This window comes from Mobula birostris, chromosome X (assembly GCF_030028105.1).
Source record: "Mobula birostris isolate sMobBir1 chromosome X, sMobBir1.hap1, whole genome shotgun sequence".
NCBI classification, from domain to species: Eukaryota; Metazoa; Chordata; class Chondrichthyes; order Myliobatiformes; family Myliobatidae; genus Mobula; species Mobula birostris.
The window spans coordinates 41,907,025-41,931,998 of NC_092402.1; the positions used below are offsets into that span (position 1 = coordinate 41,907,025).

General features: G+C 41.5%; 1 protein-coding gene across 8 annotated transcripts in view; it reads left to right on the top strand.

The window, feature by feature from the left end:
- The window catches only part of LOC140191566 (inactive phospholipase C-like protein 2), a 230,203-nt gene that overhangs the window by 143,306 nt on the left and 61,923 nt on the right, over positions 1–24,974 (top strand). For all 8 annotated transcript variants that reach the window (XM_072249065.1, XM_072249073.1, XM_072249067.1 and 5 more), the window contains exons 2-3: positions 16,033–18,519; positions 23,184–23,387. In XM_072249065.1, coding sequence (XP_072105166.1) covers positions 16,033–18,519; positions 23,184–23,387 — 2,691 coding nt within the window. The remainder of the gene's footprint in view (positions 1–16,032; positions 18,520–23,183; positions 23,388–24,974) is intronic.

Genomic DNA, 24,974 nt, shown 5'->3' on the forward strand with positions numbered 1-24,974 from the left:
AAAAATGTCAATAATGCTTTCACTTGTTAGGAAAGTTTCCAACAGCAACAGTTCAAAGAGCTTATTAAAAGTGCTCATCAAGATATTCCTTAAATATTGCGAGAAAACTTACAGTCATCACCCCTGAAAGTACATTCCAGATTTCAACCATTCTCTGGGTGAAAAGGCAATTTATCAAATTGTTTCTAAATCTCTCATCTCAGCTCTTCTGATCATAGAGAAAGTTCTGCTCTCGGGAAAGTTTTTCATTACCTATCCTATAATTAAACATTATAATTTTGCGTACCTTAATCAGGTTACCTGTCAGCCTTGTCCACTCCAAGTCAGATATCCTGTATGCCTTCCTAACTACAAACATACCTGAACTACTGCCTTCAGAATTCCTGGACACCTACACTAAGGTATTCTGTTTCTTTTTTATGGTCCATACAAGCCTCTTCCAGCCCTACTCCACAGACTGCAGATGTTGGAATTCTGACCTGTTTATCACTCTACATGTGCAGCCTGATCTTCTGTTTCCACATTTTCCTTTTATGATTCCTGCTTCATCTCATGTAGTGAGCATATCAAGATTTTTATTTAGGTGAAACCCATTTTTTGTTCATAATTGTTGCTGCCTTTCCTAACGAATTTAAAGTATGAATTGAATTTATGAAAAGGAGCACTTGCCCATGTGATATCATTTACCTGATGTGGAACCAGAACAACAATACATCAAGTTGCTAAAGCCATAATCAAAAGCTCAACTAGTTTCCAAGGTTAATTTCTCTGAAAGCCGTATCAATAAATGAAAAACAATCTACGTTCTAAACCTATTCTGGTATCTGTCCCCCACTTTTCCTTCACTACATCGACGACTGCATTGGCGCTGCTTCCTGCACGCATGCAGAACTCGTTGACTTCATTAACTTTGCCTCCAACTTTCACTCTGCCCTCAAGTTTACCTGGTCCATTTCCAACACCTCCCTCCCCTTTCTAGATCCTCTGTCTCTATCTCTGGAGGCAGCTTATCCACTGATGTCTACTATAAGCCTACTGACTCTCACAGCTATCTGGACTATTCCTCTTCTCACCCTGTCTCTTGCAAAAATGCCATCCCCTTCTCGTAATTCCTCCGTCTCCACTGCATCTGCTCTCAGGATGAGGCTTTTCATTCCAGGATGAGGAAGATGTCCTCCTTTTTTAAAGAAAGGGGCTTCCCTTCTTCCACCATCAACTCTGTCAAACGCATCTCCCCCATTTCACGCTCATCTGCTCTCACTCCATCCTCCTGCCACCCCACTAGGAATAGGGTTCCCCCGGTCCTCACCTACCACCCCACCAGCCTCCGGGTCCAACATATTATTCTCCGTAACTTCCGCCACCTCCAACGGGATCCCACCACTAAGCACATATTTCCCTCCGCCCCTCTCTCTGCTTTCCGCAGGGATCGCTCCCTACGCGACTCCCTTGTCCATTCGTCCCCCCCATCCCTCCCCACCGATCTCCCTCCTGGCACTTATCCTTGTAAGCGGAACAAGTGCTACACATGCCCTTACACTTCCTCCCTCACTACCATTCAGGGCCCCAGACAGTCCTTCCAGGTGAGGCGACACTTCACCTGTGAGTCGGCTGGGGTGATATACTGTGTCCGGTGCTCCCGATGTGGCCTTCTATATATTGGTGAGACCTGACGCAGACTGGGAGATCGTTTCGCTGAACACCTACGCTCTGTCCGCCAGAGAAAGTAGGATCTCCCAGTGGCCACACATTTTAATTCCACGTCCCATTCCCATTCTGATATGGCTATCCACGGCCTCCTCTACTATAAAGATGAAGCCACATTCAGGTTGGAGGAACGACACCTTATATTCCGTCTGGGTAGCCTCCAACCTGATGGCATGAACATTGACTTCTCTAACTTCTTAGTTAATGCCCCACCTCCCCCTCATACCCCATGTGTTATTTATTTATTTATATACACACATTATTTTTTTCTCTCTCCTTTTTCTCCCTCTGTCCTTCTCACTATACCCCTTGCCCATCCTCTGGGCTTCTCCCCTCCCCCTTGTCTTTCTCCCTAGGCCTCCTGTCCCATGATCCTCTCATATTCCTTTTGCCAATCACCTGTCCAGCTCTTGGCTCCATCCCTCCCCCTCCTGTCTTCTCCTATCATTTTGGATCTGCATCTCCCACTTTCAAATCTCTTACTAGCTCTTCTTTCAGTTAGTCCTGACGAAGGGTCTTGGCCCGAAACGTCGACTGTACCTCTTCCTAGAAATGCTGCCTGGCCTGCTGCGTTCACCAGCAACTTTTATGTGTGTTGCTTGAAATTCCAGCGTCTGCAGATTTCCTCGTGTTTGTGAGTGAAAAACCACAATCAGTTCTCTGTTTTGGAGTGTGTACCTACACTGGTGTTCTATGTAAGGCATCTTGCTTTGATAAGCAGAAAGACAGATAAACATGAAATTATGTGAGGAACAATTCATTTTATTGGAATCATTTATATAATTAAAATGGATGTTGGCTTATAGATAACTTTTCATATCCTATATTGTTATCAGTAAAGATAATGCTATTAATTGTAGAAGAAGTGGATAAGTTAAATCTCCCAGCATCTACCGCATGTGGTTTTAATTTGTTTAATGTTAATTAATGATAGGGTTAATCTGTGATTTCAGTTCAGCTGGTTGCAGGGGTGTTTGCCATTATGTGGATGAGCTTTGTCACTCACAAGTGGGAAAGCCCACGTCATTTCCATTCACTGCTTGTGGATATACTGCTTTAGCTATTTGAATGGCCGTAATCGCACATGAGGGTGAGCAAGTAGCCAGCCCTACCCTACCAAGTGTACCTTTCTTGTGCTTGAGTGCTTGAGGCAGCTCTTGTGACCTCTCTGCTGGGCTTGTACTTTGACTGTGATTTAATGTTCTTCTGAAGTTTCCTTACTGCTAGGACAGCACAGCAGCCAGAAACACGCAGAAACCACTTTGACATTCCTCAGCATGCCATGTAATAACTCTTACTTTCTCTTGAGTCTCTTGTCATTATTTTTGGCCCAGACCTTATCCATTTCCTTTCTCCTACTATATTACATCATTGCTCTATATTTTTTTCTTTCATAATGAATTGAAAAAGCAGGACAGAACTGTTTTAACATGTCTGTAGCATTGAAGCCAGAAAAGACTCTGTATCTGGGAACTATCCTGAAACAACACTTCTCAGAGCACTTGCTGTGTTCTAGCAAATCTATTCCACTCCCTTATGAATATAATATTATTAGTTCCCAGTGTGTCCTGGGCAGACTGCATTCTCAGCCTCTATAGAGTCTTTATACGCCATCATTCTGAATTTGACACTTTGTAGCAAGATTTGGTGATTGTGTTCAACATCTGGCCCACTGCTTTTAGTTCCTGCCTCCACTAACGTGGTCTGGATACAGAAGGCTGATTGAACTGACCCTCCACATCCAGTGAGGCGTAGTTAGGCCTCAGGGGCAAGTAGCCTCGAGCAATTACTGTGAGGACCCGCTCTTTAACTCTGTCATGACCTTTGACAAAGGGATGGAGGGTGGCACTTCTCCTTCAAAGACAGTGAATTATTTCAAACAATTTTTGTGATGTTCAGAAATGTTTAAAATTTTAAATTGTTGTAAATAATTAAAGTAAATCAATTATATTGAAATAAACCAAAATATATAAAATAGTTAAAGCTCACAGAACACCAAACAGTAAATGGTACAATGGTGCGCTGAACCAATTAACCATGAAACAATTATAAATATTAAAATAACACAGCTGAAAGATAACAGTTGACCTTCTAATCTCTGGAAAGGGATGCTCCAGTCTGGTTAATAGGGATTCTGATCCTATGCCTGGTCGGACTGCTATAGGATAAGGGAGACAGGTTGCCCATTGTAATACTGGGAGTCCTGATGTGATGAAGCTCCATTGCTGGATATCACATGGACTCTAGCAATGGTGTGGTGTCACTGTATCTTGTGGACTGCAGGAAAACAAAAAGGTGGTCTACCACCATCTTATCATGTGTATTAAGGGATGGGCCTTAAATGCAGCACTCATCCTTGTGTGTGTTGTTAATACAAACACTGCATTTCTCTGTATGTTTTGATGTACATGTGATACATAAATCTGAATATAAATATGAGTCTGTGTATGCATACTTGGATACTTTTTTCAGACTTGCATCATCTACTGTATTTTACTATTGTGCTTAATACATTTGATATTAATCGCTCATCTTTGATTGACTCTGTTTCAGCTAGAATTTTGGGTAGGGAGCTCCAGGTTGTTGACTCTACAACCATAAGATCTTAAGCCCATAAGATATAGGAGCAGAATTCGGCCATTTGGCCCATTGAGTCTGCTCCACCATTCAATCATGGCTAATTTATTATCCCTCTCAACCCCATTCTACTGCTTTCTCCCTGTAATGTTTGACACCCTTACTAATCACGAACCTATGAACCTCTGTTTAAATATACCCAATGACTTGGCCTTCACAGTCTTCTGTGGCAATGAATTCCACAGATTCACCACTCTCAGGCTAAAGAAATTCCTCCTCATCTCTGTTCTAAATGGACGTCCTTGTATTCTGAAGTTGTGTCCTCTAGTCCTAGACCCTCCCACTATTGGAAACATCCTCTCCACATCCACTCTATCTAAGCCTTTCAATATTCAATATGCTTCAATAAGATTTCCTCCTCATTCTTTAATGACAATGGAGGAGAGAAAATAAACAAGAGAACTTAAAGTTAATTTTGTAGCCTCCTAATGTTGTAATCTTCTACCCTTGCTCTTCTCTGTGATAAATGCTGCAGATTTGAGAGATGCTTTTAAAGAAGCCTTGGTGGGTCAACACAGTGCATTTTGTAGATGGTGGGCTTCTGCTTTAGGGTGCATGGATGATACATATTAGGTTGCTTTGCCTGGTGTCAAAGATGAACTTCATTACACTGAAGCCCATGAAAATCAAGATATTGCAGATATTGGAAAACTGAAAGAAGTATAACCTGCTGAGTGTTTCTGGCTTTTGAGGTACAAAGTCTACATTGTACTAGTATTAGGACTGCCCAAAGTCCTACAGACGAATATAGAGTTACAAAATGGATTCATGTATCTCTCTCTGAGCATGAGTGCCATACAGCAGCAATACTGAGTTGACTGACCGACAAAACAAAATCAGAAACTCTTGGAATCGGTCTTCAGGAAGGACAGCACAGAAAATGCTGGAGGAACTCAGCAGGTCAGGCAGCTCTATTGAAGGAAATAGAAAGTCAGGTTGAAACATTTTAAAGATAGAGGGGAGGTAGCCAATATAAGGAGGTGGAAGGGAGAGGTGAAACCCTGTTCCACCCTTTCCTTCCACCATTTTATCCTGTCTGCCTTCCCTCTGTCCGGATAGAAAGTCTCAACCTGAAACAATGACTCTCCATTGCCCTTCGTAGATTCTGCCTGACTCACCTAGTTCCTCCACTGTTTTGTGTGCTCACTTCCTGCATCTGCAGTTGCTTGTGTCTTCAGGACAGATAAACCTGCTTGAGAAAGAGAGAGAAAAAAATAATCCTGTGGGTTGATTGCCTCTCATCAAGGCTCATCCTCGTATTCAGAGTGTTACTTGAAGTTCAGATCTACAGCATCTGAATCAGTTTTCTTTTGCCTGCCCAGTGAGTTATTGGAAATACTAATCTTTGTTTCCAAATAGATGAAAAAGGGGGGAATTAGATGGCACAAATAAATGGATAATGTGTAGGATGGCCAGTGGAAAGACCGTATTTAGTTGATATGTGAGAGGTGATGTGATAACAGAATTGAAAGATGTTTTTCTTCCCCCCCAAGTGGCTTGATAATAACCAGTCGTGGTTTCCAGCCTTATCTCATCGCTCTTGTCATGGTCTCACAAGGACTAAAATCCCTGTGAATTGCTCACAGTAATTCAATTGTTCTGCGCAGAATAATTTAATCAATTACAAAGAGGGAATTCTTACTTGAGAAATGAGCTCCAAGGCATAAATTAGAGAAGCATGAATTCAGCATTTATTCAGCACAGAGGGGGAGGGAAGGACTTCCTTTCCCGTCTGCCAGGATCTCACAGATTGCCCATAGAACAGTTCTTTTTGCCCATTTTATACTTGCATTGTGCTGTTGCATTGCTGGCAAATCTGCAGCCGACTCATAGCAACGTGCCCAGTGTAAACCAGGCTTGCTGGGGGTGGGGGGCAGTGGTGGCTAGTGACTCATTTACAGTACTGTGCAGAAAACAGTCTTAGGCACATAAATATAGCTCGGGTGCTCAAGATGCTTGCACTGTACTGTATTTGTCAACATGGAGCGGAGAGCGAGCTTATAAATCTTGCGGGAGCAAAGGATGTTGGGAGTGGTGGGGGTGGAGCGTTGCGTGAAGGGTGTGGGACAGGTGGCAGAGAAGTGCTAGGGAGGGTGCAGATTCACCCAGCCTTGAGACACCAGGCAAGGTCATTTGATTCCAAACAATTGGTTTATTGATCAATACAGAATGTCCCTCTGGTGCTTCCCACTCCCTTCCCTCTCCCTGCCCCCTTCCCACTCTCAGTCCACAATAGAGTCCCATATCAGAATCAGGTTTATCATCACTCACATATGTCATGATTTTTTTTTGGTAGCAGTACAGTGCAATACATAAAATTACTACAATACTGTGCAAAAATCTTAGGGACTCTAGCTATACATATGTGCCTAAAACTTTTGCACAGTACTGTACTTCAAATGGTTTTCAGAATAACCATTTCTAGTACTTGACCTTGGCTGTCTCTAATTTTGAACCTTCAGGTCAACATAAGCAGACCTGCCATCATGCATTCTGCTCTTCTATTCCTCACTCTGGCCTCTTACCTCTTCTCACCTGCCCCTCCTCCTTCCCTTTCTCCTGTGGTGCACTCTCCTCTCCTATCAGATCCTGATATCACCTGCCACCACTCCCCCACCACCTTTTATTCTGATGTCTTTCCCCCTTCCTTTCCAGTCCTGAGGAAGAGTCTCGGCTTGAAATGTCGACTGTTTATTCACTTTCAAAGAGCTGCCTGACTTGCTGAGTTCCTCCAGCATTTTGTGTGTCATGCATTCTCATCAGGTGATACTGTGATTTTAGAAACGTGGCTTTCACTGGTGCTATTTTATAATTGTAATCTGCTCTTTTAAAAGTCAATCCTGCTCCTCCACCACTACACCTACAGTACATCAGCCATTCCTCTCCAAAGCCCCTCAGCACCTATAACTCCACACGTACTGCCACTTTACACTTACACTCCACAACTCATACCTACACTGACACAGTCACTGTCCTACTGTGTTTTCATCTGCTCTGCTGCTAGCTAGAAGAGTTTCTCTCGCTGCAAGTCACTTTATCACTTCATCATTTCCTGTCAGAATTACCTTATGTACAGATACTCCCGCACCTAGCATCACTTTATCTGCATACAATCAGTCTAAGCTAGACTTATCTATATACGTCTGCACTCAGCAGTTAAACATAGTGTTTTATGGGATTGCTTTTGTATTTACGAGGGGTGATTGATAAGTTCGTGGCCTAAGGTAGAAGGAGATGAGTTATACAGCTCTCATTACATGCACGTGCAGTTCAACTCTGAGTGATTATGCAGAAAGTTGAAGTTAATAACTCATCTTCTTCTACCTTAGGCCATGAACTTATCAATCACCCTTGCTGTGGACCACTTTCTGGAGGTCCAAAACGTCGACTTCTACAAAGAAGGGATCCATATGCTCCATGACCGTTGGACTAAGTGTGTAAATGTAGGAAAAATAAATGTGCTAGGTTTTCTAAAATTGACTCCTTCTACCTTAGGCCATGAACTTATCAATCACTCCTCATATATTTATTGTGTATTTATGCTTATTTATACTGCATCAGATCTGGAGTAACAATCATTTCATTCCTGACACTTGTATGCTGAAGAATGACAATAAACACTCTTGAATCTTGAATCAACTTCATATTTTTCTGCTGAACCTCTCCTATGAGATTCATACATTTTATCACAAACATTTATTTGTAAGTGTGCCTTAGTATAGTGTTGATTTTAACACAGACAGGTTTTTAGCAGGGGAGATGCCAATGTTAACAAGCCAGCCATACCAGGTGACATCAGTGTTGGTGTGATTTTAGTCCAATGCCTTAGCAACAGTGATGTAACTAGACTTCTTATTTAATAGGATCCTGTCAAATTTACAAGTCTGTGTTAACTGTCTGTTCAAAAGGTTGTGTAACAATCACAGTAGTGCTATCATATTGTAGTGTAGCGGTTAATGCAATTGCTTTGCAGCGTAAGTGATCTCTGATAGGGGTTCGGTTCCCACTGCTGTCTCTAAGGATTTTGTATATTCTCCTCTTGACCGTGTGGGTTTCTCTTGTGTGCTCAGACTTCCTCCGACATTCCAAAGGCGTACAGGCTAGGGTTAGTAAGTTGTGGGCACCGGAAGCGTGGCGACACTTGTGGGCTGGCCACAGCACTATCCTAGGACTATGTTGGTCATTTATGCAAAATTATTCATTTCACTGTATGTTTCAATGTTTTGATGCACATATGACAAATAAAGCTTACCTAGAGCCAAATGACCTAAACCTGCCCCCACTTCACGTCTCTGTGTCTCATGAGGTGAGTAACTAACGTGGTTATTCTTATCTGCGCTCTGTCACAATGACATATGTCAATGCAAGCTGTGCTGAAGCAACTGACCAAGATTAATTTGAAGGCATTTCCTTTCTGTGATTCCTGTCACCAAAAGTAACAGGAGTGGCAACGTTCATATATGGCTCAAATACTCTTTGCCAGCTTTAGCTGATGGTGAAATGTACTAGTTAAATAAACTCCCTAATCCATAACCCAAGTTTTGGTGAATGATTTCTCCTTTAGCTTCTTAATATTTTTTTTGGAATTATAACATCTAATAGAAATGGACAGACTCTTTAGTTATGGCATAAGGCAAATTATTTCCTTAAGATGTCATTATTTAACTTAAACACATTCCAACTTTCAGCCTTTTGTAAACTAAATGGTTTCTGAAAAAGATCTTTAGAATGAGCTATGGCATACATAGAAGTTCTAAACAGCAGAGACACACTATTAGGTTGGAGGGACCATTTTACAGAGATCTGTTTTTAGTTTATAATCAGTTTTGTTTTGAGTGAATCAACATAGATTGTTGTATTATATGAACCACTTGTGAGTGTATAGGCGATCATATACAATTATACAGGACAATTAACATTGTAAAATGCTTTACATTGGGCATATGACATGCATTGCAGTTTGGAATTCTATGCTAGGAAAGTTGTGGGGGCTCATTTGTGGAGTAAATTCAAAATTGGTGGATTTTCGGATATTCGAAATGATTACCTTGGAGAAGTCATTTTTGGAAGACAAATGAGAGCAGGACTTTCAGAGTGAACAGTAGGACCCTGACAAGTGTTGTAGAACAGAACAACCTAGAAGTACAAGTACAGGGTTTCCTGAAAGGGACATCAGAAGTAGACAGGTTGACAAAGAAGGCTTTTGGCATGCTGGCCTTCACCAGTCAGAGCATTTAGTATAGAAATTGAGATGATATGTTGCAATTGTACAAGATATTGATGAGGCCACATTTAGAATATTGTGCAACACACACAAAATGCTTGAGGAACTCAGCAGGTATGGAAAGGAGTAAACAGTTGATGTTTCAGGCCGAGAACCAGGCCTAATGAAGCATTTTGTGTGTGTTGCTTGGATTTCCAGCATCTGCAGATTTTCTCATGTTTAGAATATTATGTTCTGTATTGGTCACCCTGCTATAGGAAAGCTGGAAAGAGTGCAGAGGAGATTACTAGGATTCAAGGGTCTGAGTTATGGAGGGAGGTTGAGAAAATCGAGACTTATTGGAGCATATGAGAATGATGTCTGATCTTATAGAGGTGTCTAGAATCATGAGAGGCATAGACAGAGTGAATGTGCACGAACTATTTCCCAGGGTTGAGTAATCAACAACTAAAGGACATAGGTTTAAGGTGAGGGGGAGAGATTTAATAGGGAATGGGACATGTATGGTGACCAGAAATGGATTTCAAATGTAGCAGCTCTGAGAGCTGAAATGTAGAGGCTGACAGTATCCGACAAGGTTTTTAGTAATGGTTTTGGTATTGAATTATTATTGGACCATGTACCAAGATACAGTGAAAAGTTTGTCTTACATACTGTTTATACAGATCAAATCATTGCATGGTGCATTGATCTAGAATGAGGTAAAACAATAACAATGCAGAATAAAGTGTAAAATCTACCAAAAGAGTGCAGTGCAGGTAAACGATAAAATGCAAGACCATAAGAGGTAGATTGTGAGGTCAAGAGTCCATCTTCTTGTACAAAAGATCCATTCAAGAGCCTGCTAACAGTGGGATAGAAGCTGCCCTTGAACCTGGTGGTATGTACTTCCAGGCTTTTGTACCTTCTGTCTAGTAGGGGAGGTGGGAAGAGAGAATGTCTGGGTTGGGTGTGGTCTTTGTTTATCTGGCTGTTTTACTGAGGCAGCAAGAAATGAGAGGTTAATGTGATAGGTAGGAATTTAGCAGCACTGGTTTTGCAAGGTGTTTCCTCTTGCTTTGTAGCCTCCAGCTTTTTGATGACATCTAGCCAATTAAGTTGGGACAATGTTGGCTATTGATATCCCTACCAGTGTGGCTTCTGGCATGTCACACACCTGCAAGAGGCAGGCATATTAATTTGTCCTGAAGTAGGTCTCAGTGTGATTTCAAATGTCTACAGCAACTATTTTGGATTTGCTTAAATGGCAAATCTGTTGTTAGAATTTCCAAAAGATGTCTGTAAATTCCTTGCAGCAATGATTGTCCCAGTCCTACTCCTCCCTTCTTCTTTTTGTTGAGACAAGCACCACAGCATAAGGAAGCGCTGCAGGAAATGGGCAATGGGTTTGATCATGATTCTAAGGATCAGAACAGAGTCAGGGACACACAGTGGACATCCTAAAACAGGCGGAGAGTCTGCTAAATTCCACAGAAACCTTCGGTCCAATTTTGTGCATGCTAAGCTTCAAAAAATGTGACTTGAGTTACTTGTGAATTGAATTGTTTTTGGAATGCGTGGTTTTTAAGTGCCAAGAATGATTCTTCTGAGCTTTTTCCTTGACAATCTAAGGCATGTAGGGATCCTCCCTTACAGATACTGAGCTTTGTTTACTGACACTGTCTGATGACAGGCTAGTTTAATGTGAGAACAAGGCTGAATCTTGATATTCCCTGTATAGTCATAGTCATACTTAATTGATCCCAGGGGAAATTGGTTTTTGTTACAGTGGCACCATAAATAATAAATAGTAATAGAACCATAAATAGTTAAATAGTAATATGTAAATTATGCCAGAAAATAAGTCCAGGACCTGCCTATTGGCTCAGGGTGTCTGACCAAGCTTTATGGTACCTGCATTAGCATTAACTATTTCAGCAGGAGATTAGAAGAGTTCTGCAGTAATCTAGAATGTGTGCCTAGCAGGAAGCATGTTTCCTTATACAGTACTAATACAGTAGGGCAATCTTATATGTTCTGTGTTTTCTCTACTCTTCTGGGTCTTCACTGGTCTATAGAAAAAAGAAGGATTTCTTATCAATACCTCTGTTGAGTTGGCTGCCTGGAAATTATACAATAAGTTCTTCCAGCAGTCAATATGAATAAGTTGCAGGGAATAGAAAGGAAGAGGAAAAGGCAACTTGCAGTTACATAGCACTATTTTCACTGTACATCTAACAATGTCTAATAGGACAATGAGGAACTCTGTAAGTGCATGGAGTGATTGATCAGAATTAGCCACTGTTTTTGGGAGAGTCTCCTGGTATTTTTTAATACTGTAATTAGATCTTCTACTCAAACTGGGAGGGCCAATGTGCCTTGAGTATAATATCTTACCTGAAACAGCAGCCCCAACAATGCTCACGTTCAAGGCCAAGCCAAGTGTTGATCACTCTGCGCAGTGAAGCCTCCTTCCATCTTAAATGTTTGAACCCACATCCCCTGTTCCACTTTGATAGTTCATTTTGAAGTAATCTTCTGAATCCACCTTTTCCTTTTTATTTTCTACTTTGAATAGCTTGATCATATCACTGTCTAGCTCCTTCCTTTCAGAGCACAGACAGACTAAGCCAGTTTATGAAATGACTCAGTGCCTCTGTCACTTAGGGCTGTCCTCTGAATTGTCACCAGTGCCTAATTTCTTACTTCGTGCCTGGAACTGGACACAATGCTCAAGATGGGAACTTTTTAGTATGATCATATCTTCCTGTAGTTTGTACTCCATTGTTCTAAATATGGCTGACCATTACACTTCTTTTGCTGACTGTTATTCCCCATTTACTGAATATACTGATCATAGAGGGAAACGTCTAAGCAATTGTAGGATGTGTACTTATCAATAATATTTCTATATCGTGCCAGTGAAGCAGAATTCCTTGGCCACTGAAGCACGTGGTAAATAAGGAATTGTTTTGTGAAATAACTCTGAGAGTAAGAAAATTAATTATTTTTAAGTTTAGGAATAAATCAGATGTCTTTTTAATACCGTGCAATGATTTAGATTATGTGAGCATTTTTCTCAATTCTAAAGAACCCTAATTAAACCATATTTGAAGCTACAGAAGGGACCAGAAATATCTATTGGGTTGGCAACTACAAAAAGGGGTTTGCTAATCCTGTGATGTTCTAACAATTCACTTCATGAATAATATTATGATTTGGTTCAGATAGGCAGAGTGTTAGTTAAAAGGCCGAACAATAGAATTCCATCTCAGAGCCAAAAGGGACTGATGATCAGAAACATGTTTAGTTAATGAATTCCCACTGGTTGTGGTGAATGACTAGTTTAACATGTCAATGGATGAAATTCCTGATATCTGAACAATGTTACAGTTGGTAAGTTGCTTCATAGCTTCATACTAGCCTCTTCTATTAAATAAAGTGGACACTTACAGTGAGCATGGTCATTTGGTTTTCTTCAGTAAATCACAATTTATTGGAACTGAACATACTTCAACCTGCAGGTCTATTTTGCAACTCAAACCTAGCTGTCACTTTACCAACTGCTTTTATCTGAAGTGTGATGAACATGATTGGTTTAAAATAGAGCCATGAAATGGTTGAGGGAAAAAATAAAATGCAATCTTGTCATCTTTTAAGTGCTATTGAGTTGCTAGCCTCACATTTCACCTCAAGCTGTTAAACAAAGGTTATCGTTGGCAGCATCTGGATACAAATAGCTCTATGGGGAGGAACAGCTTTGGTGCTTTGAAATACCTGCACGTCACAAGCTTGAAACCAGGAAGCCATTGCAAGTTGATCAGTGATCTGTTGCTGAAGATAGCAGACCTAGGAGGATCACAGGAAGACATCTGGTAACATTATAGTTTGTTCACAATAGAAGACAAAAATAGGCACATACATGGAGACAACACAGTTGTGCTATTCAAGAGATATTCAATTGAATTTTTACACTCAATAGTTTCATATTTATGCAACTAAAGTAACACATTTTCTATTATTTACCACAATGCTGTTGTGAGTTCCTATTTCTGTTCCATGGCCTACCCAACTCCATTTCTGTGCACCATGACAGCACAATAATTGGCAATACAAGACCATGGCTGTAAACCCTCAGAAAATCCCAATGTCATGACTCGTCTCTGTTTAGTTCCTTTGAACAGCAGGAATCCCTTTTAGTTGTACTACCAGGCTAAACTTTCCTATTGCTTTCAGTTAGATTGAGGTTTTTTTTTTGTATGTAACAATGTTAATTTTATTTAACAATTGAAAATCCTGTGTTGCCTTCATCAGTTATATATCTTTTATTTCATTTTATTTGGAGGTACAGCACAGTAACAGGCCCTTCCGGCCTAATGAGTCCGCACCGCCCAATTACACCCATGTGACCAATTAACCTGTATGTCTCCGAAATGTGGAGAAACCGGACAACCCGGAGGAAAACCATGTGCAGTCATGAGGAGAACGTACAAACTGCTTACAGACAGCAGCGGGAAATGTACCCGTATTGCTGCCGCCGTACAGCGTTACACTAACCGCTATACTACCGTGCCGTCTATATTGAGATAGCTACACAACATACTTTGACTAACAGTCTAAAATAACCCAGGGCCCGATGGACTGGAGTAGAAATACTTTAAGGCTAAATACATGGTACTGATTGAATGTTATACTCCACCTGCCAGTTTGCCTCATTTGAAGTGAACATGCAGTCACAGAAACAGTTCCAATGACTCTGACAGCTTTGGCTATAAAGCTATGACCACTTCCACCAGAAAGGACAAGGAGAGCAGGTGGATTGAAGGCCTGAAGACTTCTCAGTAAATCACACTATCCTGGCACCATTCCTTCATCATTGTGAGTTTTAAGTCCTGGAATAACCCTCCCCCAATATCACCTTAGAGGACTGCAGAAGTTCATGAAGGTGGCTCACCACCACCTTCTGAGTGACTGTGACTTCTGGCCTTTTCATCAATGTCCACAATATCAATATTCATCAATAACTGAAATAAAAACACTCCTGACTGAGGACAAGTTCCTCTTTGTGTGGCTCTGTTTTCTGCTATTAGATTGTCACTTCCGCCCCCCACCACCCACTCTTCTCATTACTACCATCGGAGAGGAGGTACAGGAGCCTGAAAACATACACTCAACCTTTTAGGAACAGCTTCTTCCCTTCCAACATCAGATTTCTGAATGGACAATGAACTGATGAACACTACCTCACTATATTTGCTCACTTTTTGCACTACGTTTAATTTTTATATATATTTCGTATTGTAATTTCTGGTATATTTTATGTATTACACTGTATTGCTGCTGCAAAACAAAAAATTTCATGACACAACAAATTTCAGTGATAATAAACCCAATTCTGATTGTCATTCACTTTTTCTTACATTACAATACGGATTTTATTCCCAAAGTAACTACAATGACCATGAAGTATCTTAGGATGTTCTGACACTGTAAAGAAAGGCAATAAAAGATGCAAATTGTTCTTCTTTAGAAATACAATAAAAAAATAAATTGTTCAATTGCCTGCTTTTAAGAGATAAGTTATAACATTAAAGCTAACATCGGGTTATCATTATTGCAGCAAGCTCCATTTTCAGTTGTAAGTATTAAGAGTTTATTACAGAGTTAGTGTAGGTGTCTTAGTAGTCTGTTTGTTGCCTCCCAGAGATTGCTCTCTGCTTTTCATTCAAACCAGATCAAAAGATATTGATAATTTACAAGAATTTATCTTTTTACCATCTGTTCTTCAGCAGGCTTCTCAGAGATCATAGGCTTACAGAAATAGTTGGAGACCTGCAGAAGGGTAAATTTGACTGAAAATGGGCTTGGGATGGGATGCTGAATGAATTTCTCCTAATCTTCTTATCTAAGTGACATTTTGAGAGTGTTTTTTCCTCATTTTCTGCTGAAAGCAATTTAAAGCCCACACAGTTGATGTATGTTTTGCAACTGCAGAAGATATTTCAGGTCATTGAAAAACTCACATTTGTTTCTTTGGCTGACCGGCACACATGCAATTTTGCAGATGTAGTTTGAGTGAGTAATGGATTGGGACATACCACACTGGGCTTCACTGACACCTATTAGAACCTATTTTCTGTAAAATAATTATTATAAATGGCTTTCAGTTTTCTGTGGGAAATCTGCTTTGGGTTAGATATGTAAGTCATGAGGATGACAAATGGCACTTGAGAAAGTGTAGCTAGAAAGCCATTACATTTCAAAATGAGCCAAACATATATTTATTACAAAAGCCACGGTATGTAACTCCATCTTCCCTTTCAAAGTGGGGAGCTAGATATGGCTAACAAATGGACATAACCTTCAAGTGATTTTATTTAACTTATAATATATATTTGCCACGTTCAGTGCAGCCATCTTATTGGATACTGCTGTCAACCAACTGTGAATGAATGTTTTACATAATTCTGTTTTATTTGTTTCAGGATGGATCACGGCAAAGGCAGGACAGGAAAAAGACGGTCTCTTTCAGCAGTATGCCCAACGATCGCAAAATCAACAGCACTGCAGCCTGCATCTCCTTCATGCTGGAGGGATGTGAGATGAAGAAGATTCGCTCAAACTCCAGAGTGTACAACCGTTACTTCATTCTTGATTCTGATATGAGATCGCTGAGATGGGAGCCATCCAAAAAGGACTCCGACAAAGCAAAAATTGAAATAAAGTCCATCAAAGAAGTGAGATTGGGAAAGAAGACTCCTGTGCTTCGCAGTAATGGGATTTCAGACCAATTTTCCGATGAATGTGCTTTCTCGATTATTTACGGGGAGAACTATGAATCATTGGATTTGGTTGCTAGTTCTGCTGATATTGTGAACACTTGGGTTATGGGACTGAGGTATCTGGTGTCATATGGAAAACATACACTTCACGTGACAGAGTCAAACCAAAACAGCCTGAGGTCTTCCTGGCTGAAATCAGTGTTTCATGCAGCAGATGATGGTACTCAAGGTCTCATTCCACTGACTAGGGCAGTCCAACTCATTATAGGTTTGAGTCCTGGGATAAAGACAACAAAAATTGAGCTGAAATTTAAAGAACTGCAGAAGGCAAAGGACAAACTCGGAACCGAAGTTACCTTGGAGACCTTCACTGAGGCTTACTGTGAACTCTGCACCCGGCCAGAGATATATTTTCTGCTTGTACAGTTCTCCAGTAATAAAGAATGGCTTGACTCCAAGGACCTTATGTTGTTCCTGGATGTAGAGCAAGGAATGGAGGGCTTGACGGAAGAGATGTGCTTGGAAATCATTCGCAAATATGAACCATCGCAAGAAGGTCAGGAGAAAGGTTTCCTTTCCATAGATGGTTTTACAAATTACCTTTTATCACTTGAGTGCCACCTCTTTGATCTACAACATGAAAACGTGTGTCAAGATATGACTCAGCCTTTGTCTCATTACTACATTAATTCTTCCCATAATGCTTGTCTGCTGGAAGACCATTTCTGGGGTTCCTCAGACGTTAATGGGTACATACGAGCTTTGAAAATGGGCTGCCGTAGCATTGAACTTGTGGTTTGGGATGGCCCAGATAATGAACCTCTGATTTATGCTGGCAACTTGGTGACAGCACAAATACCCTTTCGGACAGTTATTGATGTGATAAATAAGTATGCTTTTGTAGCGTCACAGCACCCACTGATTCTCTGTTTAGTGACACGGTGCTCCGTCCAACAGCAGAAAGTGATGGCTCAACATATCAAGAAGATTCTGGGGGATAGATTACACGTGGATCCTCCAGATCCAGAGGGCAATTATCTCCCATCACCAGAACAACTCAAGGGAAAGATTCTCCTTAAAGGAAAGAAGTTGCCTGGGAATTATTCTGATTCTGAAGGAGATGTTAGTGATGAAGACGAAGGGATTGAAATGTGCCAAAGCATGGCTGAAGACAGTGCAGATCAATTGACTGTACCCCCAGAAAGAAAGCTGAGGCTTTCGAAAGAGCTCTCCGACCTGGTGAGCTTCTGTAAGTCAGTGCAGTTTAGGGACTTTGAGGTTTCCAGGAGAAATCAGAAATACTGGGAAATTTGCTCATTCAGTGAGGTGGTAGCAAGCAGAATTGCCAATGAATATCCAGAGGACTTTGTGATTTACAATAAAAAGTTCTTGTCCAGGGTATACCCCAGCCCCATGAGAATCGATGCCAGTAATATGAATCCCCAGGACTTTTGGAAATGTGGTTGCCAGATGGTGGCTATGAACTATCAGACTCCTGGGCTAATGATGGACCTCAACATTGGCTGGTTTCGACAGAATGGAAACTGTGGGTATGTACTCCGTCCTGCCATCATGAGGGAAGAGGTATCCTACTTCAGTGCCAATGCAAAGGATTCTTTGCCAGGAGTGTCAGCCCAGCTTCTTCATATTAAAATCATTAGTGGACAAAACCTGCCCAAGCCTAAAGGCTCTGCAGCCAAGGGGGATGTTGTAGAACCATATGTGTATGTGGAGATCCATGGGATTCCAGCTGATTGCTCAGAGCAAAGGACTAAGACAGTGACTCAGCATGATGACAATCCTATCTTTGATGAGAGCTTTGAGTTTCAAATTAATTTGCCGGAGCTTGCCCTCTTACGCTTTGTAGTTCTAGACGATGATTACATCGGGGACGAATTCATTGCGCAATACACCATACCCTTTGAATGTCTGCAGGCAGGATACAGACACGTGCCTCTTCAGTCCTTGACAGGAGAGTTTCTTCCACACTCAAGCTTGTTTATACATGTGGCCGTTAGCAATCGACGAGGTGGCGGGAAGTCCCAGAAAAGGGGGCTTTCTGTTCGCAAGGGAAAAAAGGCCAGAGAATACACATCTACCAAAACTGTAGGGATCAAAGTTATCGATGAGGTCTTTAGAGCAGCTACTCAGCCCTTACGCGAAGCAATGGACTTCCGAGAAAATGTACAGGTATGGTTTGTATTACAATTAGTGTTATTTGGCATTTCTCTTCCATTTTCCTCCAGTTTTCTTTCGCTTGTCCCACCCCTCTCATCAGCAAAATACAATTGCAAATTAGAAATGCCATTCAGCCCAATTTAGATATCCCGTTAAGGACATGGGACCCATCTACAGGAACCCTATGGTGGAGAATTCAAATGACTCTTTAATGCCTGCAGGATTTCTGTTTCCAGTGCTCTTTTCTTTTATCCACTCTAATTCTTAACCATTCTTTGCATGAGGAATTTCATGCTTACAGCTTTATTAATGTTGAAACAGGAGACACAAGAGGCTGCAATTGCTGGCACCTGAAGCAAAAATTTAAGAGCTGGAAGAATGCCATGAGACAGGTACCATCTGTGGAGGCAAAGGGATGAATCTGAATCAGGACCGGAGTCAGAATCGGGTTTATAGTCACTGATGTAAGTCACGAAATGTATTGTTTTGTGACAGCAGTACAGTGCAGGCCTAACAAATTTCTGTAAGTTGAATATAAATAGATAGTGCAGAAGAGGAATAGCGAGCTGGTGTTCATGAGCTCACGGACCCTTCAGAATCTGATGGCAGAGGGAAGAAGCTGTTTCTGTAATCTTGAGTGTGGGTCTTCAGACTCCTGTACCTCCTCCCTGAAGGTGGTAATGAGAAGAGGGCATGTCACAGATAGTTAATTTTTTGGATCAAGACACTTGGGCAGAATCTCAAACTGAAACATCGACCATCCCTTTGCCTCCACAGATGCTGCTTGAATCTCTGAGTTCTTCCAGCACTTTATATTTTTAGTAACATTAAACCTACGTCTCCTTATCTATTCTCATAACTGAGGTAACTTTGCAGAGGAACATTTCCCATACTTTTCCCTATCTTACATGCATTATTGTGAGCATCCCCTCATGCAATCCCATTCAGTGGTAATACCTGAAGCGTTTCGGGTTTTCTGACTTGCTACCTCACTCTTTTGTATCTCATTCATACCTGTCTCAATTGATAGCCCTGGGGCTGAAGATTCAAGCTTTATATGAGAAGTATGTAGGTTGATATTATACTGCAATGCTGAGCAAAGCACTCTATTGCCAGAGGTACTATATTTTACATGAGACTTCAATCGAGCACCTAATTTCCTAGGAAGCTTCACCTACTCTCCCAGGTGGCTACATATTGTAATGGAGAGCAAGCACAAGATCCTGGTCAATATTTATTCCCTCACACTATCCATTATCAACATATTTCTGTTTTAGGGAGCTTTCTGTGCATAAAAAATCATAAAACTGCATTTCCTCTCTTGCCAACTTCAATAACTTGTTAAGTGCTTTGGAGATGTCCTGAAAGGGATGCGAGAGGAGCCTTCCCTTGATTTCTCATTGATGTGGCCGGAGGGGCAGCATGCAGCACAGTGTTTAGCATAATGCTATTATAGCACCAGCGACCACTATCTGTAAGGAGTTTGTACGTTCTCCCCGTGACCATACGGGTTTCCTCCGAGTGCTACGGTTTCCTCCCACATTCAAAAGGTGTATGGGTTAGTAGGTTAATTGGTCATGAGTGTAGTTGGATAGAAACATAGAAAACCTACAACACAATACAGGCCCTTCGGCCCACAAAGCTGTACTGACCATGTCCTTACCTTTAGAAATTACCTAGGGTTACCCATGGCCCTCTATTTTTCTAAGCTCCATGTACTTATCCAGGAGTCTCTTAAAAGACCCTATCATTTCCACCTCCACCACCGTCACTGGCAGCCCATTCCACACACTCACCACTCTCTGCATAAAAAACTTACCCCTGACATCTCCTCTGTACCCACTTCCAAGCACCTTAAACCTGTGCCCTCTTGTACAAGCCATTTCAGCCCTGGGAAAAAGCCTCTGACTATCCACACGATCAATGCCTCTCATCGATGGTGCGGATTTCCTGGGCCAGAAGGGCCTGTTCATTCGCTGTTCTTCTAAATGAATAAAAAATAGCTATATGAACTTGCCAAGCTGTTTGTCTGAGGGGGATAGTTGTAACTTGGATACAGGGTTTCTTGTTTCTGTCACTAGATATTATTCAGCAGCAGGGAACTCTTGGATAATAATTACTTGCAGGATTCCTGGCTGATTTTCTCCCTTCTCCCTTCTAAAGTCAGCCCCACCCGTGGCTCACTGGGACATGTCTTACTTCCTCAGCTATTGGCTAACTGAGCAGATTTATTTTCTCATTGCAACTCTTCAAAGCCTCTCTGGCCTCAGCCTGCTCATTATAAGGCGGTTATCAAGTGCAGTAATAGTCCATTATACTGCCTTCTGATGACTCTGAAATCCCAAACACCAGAGACTGCAGATACTGGAATCTAGTGCAACCAACAATCCACTGAAGGAACACAGCAGGTGAAGCAGTATCTGTGGGGGGGGGGGGGGGGCAAGAAAGGGTTATCATACGAGGAATGTTTGATGGCTCTGGGTCTGTACTTGCTGGAATTTAGAAGGATGAGGGGGGATCTCATTGAAATCTTTCGAATGTTGAAAGGCCTAGACAAAGGAGATGTGGAAAGGATGTTTCCCATGGTGGGAGAGTCTAGGACAAGAGGGCACAGCCTCAGGATAGAGGGGCGCCCTTTCAAAACAGAGATGCAAGAAATTTCTTTAGCCAGTGGGTGGTGAATTTGTGGAATTTGTTGCCACATGCAACTATGGAGGCCAGGTCGTTGGGTGTATTTAAGGCTGAGATTAATAGGTTCTTGATTGGACATGATATCAAAGGTTGTGGGGAGAAGGCCGGGAACTGGGGTTGAGGAGGAGAGGAAAAAAAGGATCAGCCATGATTGAATGGTGGAGCAGACTCGATGGGCCAGATGGCCTAATTCTGCTCCTATGTCTTATGGTCTAAATTGTCGATATTTCTGGTCTAAACCCAACATCAAGATGGAGATCGCAAATCAGTTCCAAACTCCCAATGGTTAAGTATCAACTGACAATTTTTCCCACCCTCCTACTCCACCTACCGGGACCCTGCTTCCTGCACCCACTCTAACAGACCAAGGCTCTGATTCCCACATTCCTTTTCCACTCATTTGTGCCTGGTTCCCGCATTCCCACCAACACTCCTCAGACCTGGTTGCCACATTGCCTTCAAATTACCTGGTTCACTGGAATAAGACCATACGAGCAGAATTAAGCCATTCGGCCTATTGAGTCTGGTCTGCCATTCAATCATGGCTGATTGATTTTCCCTCTCAACCGCATTCTCCCTGTAACCTCTGATGCCCTTGCATGGGATGGCATGGTAGCATAGTAGTTAGCACAACGGATTGCATTACCAATGATCGGGGTTCAATTCGTGCTGCTGTCTGTAAGGCGTGACCACGTGGGTTTCCTCCACAGTGCAAAGATGTACTGGTTGGTAGGTTAATTGGTCAGTGTAAATTGTCTCATGATTAAACTGAGGAATCGTTGGATAGCACAGCTCGATGGGCCGGAAGGACTTACTCCTTGCTGTATGTCAATGAAAAAAAAAATCAAGGCTCTTTCAACCTCTGCTTTAAATATGCCCAATGACTCTACAATCTCTGTTCTAAAGGGGCATCATTGTTTACTGAGGCTGTGTTCTTCGGTTCTAGACTCTCCCACTATTGAAATCAACAACAAATCTGAATTAACTGTGCAACATATATACAAAAAATGAACCAAGCAAGTGTTGAGATGTTAATTATGAATCTTTAGGAGGTAGTATACTATATTTTTTACTGTACCTGGTAATCTTCTTGGAAACCTGAGTTTAGTAACTCATTCATGAGATGCATCATAGAGCTATACAGAACAGGAACTTGTACTGTATTTCAGCTCAAGTCACTCATGTAATGAGAAATTAAATCTGCTCAGTTGGCCACAGGTTGAGGGAGTACATGTCCCAGTGAACCACAGGTGGGCTGATTCTGAAAGAGGGAACTAAAAATATCTGCCAAGAATTCTGCAAAGTAATTGTTAGTCAGCAGTTCCTTGCCATTGGATAATATTTAGTCAACAGAAACTGGAAATTCTTTACCCAGATTAAAATCTAATAGTTTGGAAAACCTACCAGACCATCATCACTGAAGCCCTGGGTGTGCTGCATTACTGGAGTTTTACTGTAGTGGGTGATCATCTTGTGATAGAAAAGAGGCTGGGAGGGTGATGTGAAAGGCTAAGATGTACTCAGTGGGTTGGACAATACTTGGTGCTGCCCACTGCCGACAATGCCACCATCCCGCCTCATAAACATGAGACACGCAGCACTGAACCATGCCAATGTCTCCTCAGGGTACTGAATGTGATGGAGCAGCAATAGAAGTTGTATTGTTCAGCTGAATTCACATTCAATACTTCACTACAATATTATGCATACTAAATAAATGTTGGAGTTCATAATGATGACATGGTTAACTTTTATGAGTGTAAATTCCTGCAGGTTTGTAGTAGGTAGAAATTCTGGGGTATTTGTTAAGATCAACCCCTAGAATAAGATTTCACATCCTCTTGAAAATGACTTTTTGTTCTGTTCCATTATTAATCAATTATAAAAATCCTGATGCAAACAATTCAACCATTTTGTTGCATGAGTTCAGATGCCTATAACTGGTGTTACAGTATATTTTATGGATGGGTTTGTATTTTATACAGAATGCCATGGTCTCTTTTAAAGAGTTGTGTGGTCTGACTCCTGCGGCGAACATGAAGCAATGCATTCTAACTCTGTCGTCATGGTTACTGAACAGTGATAACACGATGTTGGTGACACTGAACCTCAGCGAACAGTATCCTTCCATGGAGGCACAGGGTCCAATTCCAGACCTTCTCAGGAAGGTTCTAGCAGCCTATGATACAGTGAGTACACTCATGCAATCTTTCTTCTATTTGTTTTGGTCTGAAATGTGTATGAACAACATTCTTTTAGTCTTAAGGGGCATAGGTCCACTGCTTAAATCTCACACTGAATTAGTAAAGCTGCTGACAGATCTCCTGGAGAGAAATAACCAATGTCCACTTCTGGTAGCAAGGTGAAGGTCTGTTCAAAGTTCGAAGCAAGTTTAATTATCAAAGTACCTAGAGTATATGTTACCATATACTACCTTGAGATTCATTTTCTTCCAGGCTTTTACAGGAAAATAAAAAAAGTACAATAGAATTTTATGAAAAGCTACAGTATACATGAACAGACAGACTGACAAACAACCAGTGTGCAAAAGAAGACAAACTGTGCAAATAAAAATAATACTGAGAACATGATTTGTAAAGAGTCATTGAAAGTGAGTCTGTGGGTCATAGAATCAGTTCATGATGCTGAGGTACATCCTGGGGTGTGCTGGAACACATCAGTGATGTAACCTGGGGTCAGTGGGTGTTTCAGGTCTTTCAACATCAGACACTCTTAGCCAGACAACCCAGCCAGGGTTGTGTCCCAGCATCACTGGTCCATGGGTCAGACCTCTTTATCTATGGCCATCTGGAGGCTTGCTCAGCAGCCTTTGTGACAGTCCTGATGGCTCTTTTCTGTGCAGCCCCCGTAATACCAAGGAGAGAGTAGGTACTGCAGAGCAAGCAGCCAGCAAAACCTCTAAACCCCTCCTCTATAGGCTCACATCGTGCCCTCCACCCCTGTCTCTGGCACTACTCTACCAGCTCCTGGTATTTGGATTTCTTACGCTCAAACACCTCCTCAATCTGGTCTTCCCAAGGATCTGTCAGTTCTACCATGACCACCTGCTTCAAGGTTTCTGACAGAATAGCTGCGTCAGGCCTCAGGGATGCTGATCAGAAAAGAAATGAATAAATGTATCCACACGTGTTCAGGCACCTGATAATTGTAGGGTAATAATTGTTCCTGAAGCTGTGGTGCAGGGCCCAAGGCTTTTGTACCTTCTACCTGATGGCATGTGGCTGTGACTAACAAGTCAAGCTCTTCTTTTCATTTCACCAACCTTTAGCTAACTCGGGGCTCAACTGTGGTTGACTAAAGACTCAAACTATGTACACACCAAAATAAAAGCTAAATTGGCTGCAGTACTTCTTGGATTAGGGTGCAGTTTCCATAGTAACTAAACTATTCAGCATTAATTATATTTGAACTCATAACCTAACCCATTAATCGGGTTGCAGAAAACTTTGCTTTCAGATTGCAAAATGTAATTAAAAGTTATTATCACATAAAGCCAGAATAATTGGCCAGTGAGTCCCATGAGTAAACATTGAAATTCTATTCACACATGTGACCTGACTGGAAACTTCAATGTTGTGAAAAGGAAACTGAAACATTTGTAGATTTCAAGATCATTTGATATAATTACATGTGCACTCAGATCTGGCTTCATGGGATATTTTTCAGGAATATATGAAATGCACCCAACCATCAAATTCTTGGAGCAAAAGTACTTTGTTTCATATTCACTGAGAGTGAGGCATTTACATTGAAAT